The 4100-nt window shown below is 36.3% G+C and overlaps 1 protein-coding gene across 1 annotated transcript; it reads left to right on the top strand.

Annotated features, from left to right (window-relative positions):
* Positions 1-1330: 1330 nt before the first annotated feature.
* mtm (phosphatidylinositol-3-phosphate phosphatase) lies at positions 1331-3591 on the top strand. Its single transcript, XM_073966992.1, has 2 exons — positions 1331-2978; positions 3046-3591. The coding sequence occupies exons 1-2, from the start codon at positions 1433-1435 to the stop codon at positions 3366-3368; spliced, it is 1869 nt and encodes a 622-aa protein (XP_073823093.1). The 5' UTR covers positions 1331-1432; the 3' UTR covers positions 3369-3591.
* The last annotated feature ends 509 nt before the right edge of the window (positions 3592-4100 follow it).

Genomic DNA, 4100 nt, shown 5'->3' with positions numbered 1-4100 from the left:
CGTGCATTATACCCCGTTTATATATAACCGGATTTAACAAACCGACTGGGTTTTAAATGTCAATTCCATTGCTTATATTTCAAACAAATCCTTATAAAGAAGGTTAACCCTGCAAAAAGCTCTAATATAAACAGCATATTATCCACATTCTTAATGCACAAAATCAAAGGAAATTTAAACTGAATTTAGCAATTTCAATATGGCAATGGTGTTGAAAATCAATTGTCTTTTGTCAAATTTCCATGTTTAAGAAAATAAAAAGGAAAGCAAATCAGCAATTTTCGCGTTTCTTCAAAGTAAGTATTGGTCTTTCGCGAGTAGAATAGCAGCTAATCGTTTTTCACGCCTTCTAACAAATCTCTTTTAAAAATTTTTATTTTCACAAAAAATGTCATTACCCACCATACCAATTATATCAAAAATTATATCTTCTTCAAATGTTTTTTAAAGTTTTGCAATATTTTTATAATATTAAAAAGACTCAAAAATATCGCGAATAAATTAAGTTTATTTTTGCTTCATCGTTGTGAAAAGGTCAATGGTAGAAAGTGTATTTGTTTCGCATATTTTGGCGAACTTTTGTAAAGCTTTATGAAATGGTCTGCTGGGTACAAACAAACAACACAAACAGCTGTTTCATAAATGTAGAAACTATCGTCTGTCAGGGTGAAAAATTAATTCAAATTATGACATTTTTAATGCAAATTAACTCTGCCGCAAAGATGTCAATATTATAAGATAGGAAAAGACAATTGTGAAAAATTAACTGTAGAGGGATTTAACCTCTGTTGCTACGATATCATAGCAACATTCTGTTAAACGAAAACTGTTATTCATTGGAATATTGACAAGAAAAACATTAAAACTCTAGTTTGACGGCATTCGCTTTTGATTTTTTCATTGAATGAATAATAAAAAAATAAAGAAAAGAAATAAATTTAATTAATGTTTTCGGCCGTGAGAAATGGGAATCAAAAACGATTGGCATTGCTGTTATCAATTCCAGTGAGTTGTGTAGCCATCTGAAACCAAAATGTGGAACTATTAGCATATGTTTTTGGAAAATGCATTTGTTCGGGTCTTTATTGCTATACGTCTTTGTCTGCCGTCTGTCTAGGGTAATAAGTTTACATTTACGAAATCCACTCGATTTCAACTGTCAATTTAATTGACAAATTGATATAGTTTGATGTGTTGCCAGCACCCTTTATTATGATATGGTTTTTGATTTCTAGAACCCTATTTATTTTTTTCATTTTTTACTTTTCCAACTTTTCGTCTGCTACTTTGTTTTGATTCTTAACTTTTATCGGCCACTTGCTTCTTTTGTTTTCACACAGTTTCTAGGTCTGGCAGCACCATTTCGGGAATGAAATAGTGTTTTTTACGTGACGACGGAAGAAAACAAAGATTATATTGATTTGGTTGAAAAATGGATAGAAAGGATCTTCAAGATACCAGTAACAATTTACCCGATAAGGTTACATCGAAAAATGCCAGCACAAATTCTCTGGATACGGATTCCAAATCCAGCTCGCTAGGATCAAAACATGGCAACGAGGGTTCACCTAAAGACACGCCCTTTACCTATTTGGAGGGAGAAGAAGATCAAGATCAAAAGAATGATGTTACCTATGTGTGTCCATATCGGGGACCAGCATTTGGTGCGTTGACCATAACCAATTATCGTTTGTATTTTCGTTCATTGCCACAGAGAGATCACGAGGAGCCACCAGTAATCGTCGACATCCCATTGGGAGTTATAGCCCGTGTTGAGAAAATCGGTGGTGCGTCATCGAGAGGCCAAAATTCCTATGGCATTGAAATATTTTGTAAAGATATGAGAAATTTACGTTTTGCCCACAAACAACAGAATCATTCCCGACGTACAGTATTTGAGAAATTGCAGTCGTATGCATTTCCATTATCCTATAGTGGCAAATTGTTTGCTTTCGCCCATGCTGCAGCCATTGGTAGCTCTCCAGCTGGGGAAAATGGCTGGAATGTCTATGAACCGTTGGCAGAGCTGAGACGATTGGGTGTCCATAATGATATGTGGAGGGTAACAAAAGTCAATGAAAATTATACGGTGTGTGACAGTTATCCAGCGGTTTGGGCAGTGCCCAAACAGGCGTCAGATGATTTTTTGCGCAGAGTGGCCCAATTTAGGTCACGCTGTCGTTTGCCGGTTTTGTCATGGATGCATCCCCGGTCACAGGCAACCATTACCCGGTGTTCCCAACCTTTGGTGGGTGTGGGTGGGAAACGTAGTGCCGATGATGAACAGTATTTGAATTATATTATGGAGGCAAATGCCCAGTCGGACAAATTGGCCATAATGGATGCTCGACCCAGTGCCAATGCCATTGCTAATAAGGCCAAGGGTGGTGGCTATGAATCTGAGGAAGCCTATAAAAATGTTGAAATTCACTTTTTGGATATCCATAACATTCATGTTATGCGTGAAAGTTTGAGGAAGGTGAAAGAAGTGTGTTACCCCACCATTGATGATTCGAAATGGCTATCATCGATAGATAACAGCTTGTGGTTGAAGCATATTAAATGCATTTTGGCGGGGGCAGTACGTATTGTTGACAAGGTGGAGACTATGAGCACATCTGTGGTTGTCCACTGCTCAGATGGTTGGGATCGTACGGCCCAGTTGACAGCTTTGGCAATGTTACTGCTGGATCCATACTATAGAACGTTGCGTGGTTTTGAGGTACTAATTGAAAAAGAATGGCTTTCATTTGGCCACAAATTCCAGCAACGTATTGGTCATGGTGACAATCGTCATTCCGATGCTGATCGTTCGCCGGTATTTTTGCAATTCATCGATTGTGTGTGGCAGGTGTCACAACAATATCCTAATGCTTTTGAATTCAATGAACATTTCCTTATAACAATTATTGATCATTTGTACTCGTGTCGCTTTGGTACATTCCTTGGTAATACAGAATGTGAAAGGGTACAAGAAGGTAGGTTGAACTTTGGCCTATATTATTAGATATTGAATTAATTTCTTCCCATCCTCTCTCTTTGCAGATCTCAAGCACAAGACAATATCTCTTTGGACCTATATAAATTCCTCAATTGATCAATATCTGAATCCTTTATATCCCTCTTTTACCCAAGGAGCTCTAACTGTACTGCGGCCCATTGCCAGCATGCGTATTGTAAAGATATGGAAAGGACTCTATTGTCGTTGGAATCCCAGTATGAGACCACAAAATAAAATCTATAATCGCACACGGGAACTGTTAGCCATGCAGGAACAATTAGTGAAACAGGTTACCGAAAAACGTTTGAAATCAAATATGCGTTCGAATACACAAGCTGCATCACGTCTAGCTTCTCCAATGCATTAAGGATAGATAGTTTTTATATTTAGAATTTTGAGTTTTATTCTTCCTCGTATTGTTTGGAACATATTTTCCTACATAAAATAATACCTTCCTCTTATTTTTTGTAATATTGGTAGATTTATATTTATTTTTGCCTTAATGGAAATATCGTATATAATCAAGTATTTTTTGAATAATAAAACTAATATAACGAATATTGTCTGGAATAAATATTTAACCCATAAAATGTATCATCTTCTCTTTGAGACAAATTAAACATAGAGTGATGCTCTTGACGATTTGGGTAGCAACAAAAGTGGGTTATTTTAAAAATTTTGTCGGGCTTTTCCAAAGCCTCCAAAGCAAGAAATCGTAGTTTCTTTAAAAAACTTTTTGAGGCTTTTCAAAGGCAAAAAACGTAGTTTCTTTAAAGAACATTTTGAGGCTTGAGAAAGGCCAGAAAACGTCGTTTCTTTGAAGAATATTTTTAGGCTTTTCAAAGGCCAACAACCGTAGTTCCTTTAAAGAACTTTTTCAGGCTTTTAAAATGCTGCAAAACGTGGTACCTTTAAAGAACTTTTTCAGGCTTTTAAAATGCCGCAAAACGTGGTTTTTTTAAAGAAATTTTGAGCTTTCTGAAAGTCATTCCCTGGGGAGTAGGGGTGGTAATGCAATTTTTGTGTGCAAGAGGATATTTTTTTTGTTTTCAATTTTACTTTGAAATGAATTAGAGAGCATGAGCTTGGTATCCCCCAG

Source organism: Musca autumnalis, unplaced genomic scaffold, assembly GCF_047663935.1.
Source record: "Musca autumnalis isolate F117 unplaced genomic scaffold, ASM4766393v1 scaffold_2, whole genome shotgun sequence".
In the NCBI taxonomy this organism is placed as follows: Eukaryota; Metazoa; Arthropoda; class Insecta; order Diptera; family Muscidae; genus Musca; species Musca autumnalis.
The sequence above is the reverse complement of the archived record's forward strand: the minus strand, read 5'-3'. Positions and strand labels throughout refer to the sequence as shown.

What these genes read in the sequence shown, in the direction of transcription:
- mtm (XM_073966992.1), top strand. Translation starts at nt 1,433, where the DNA reads ATGGATAGAAAGGATCTTCAAGATACCAGTAACAATTTACCCGATAAG. An exon ending in ATGTGAAAGGGTACAAGAAG is followed by an intron (nt 2,979 to 3,045) that starts GTAGGTTGAACT and finishes CTCTCTTTGCAG; the next exon opens with ATCTCAAGCACAAGACAATA.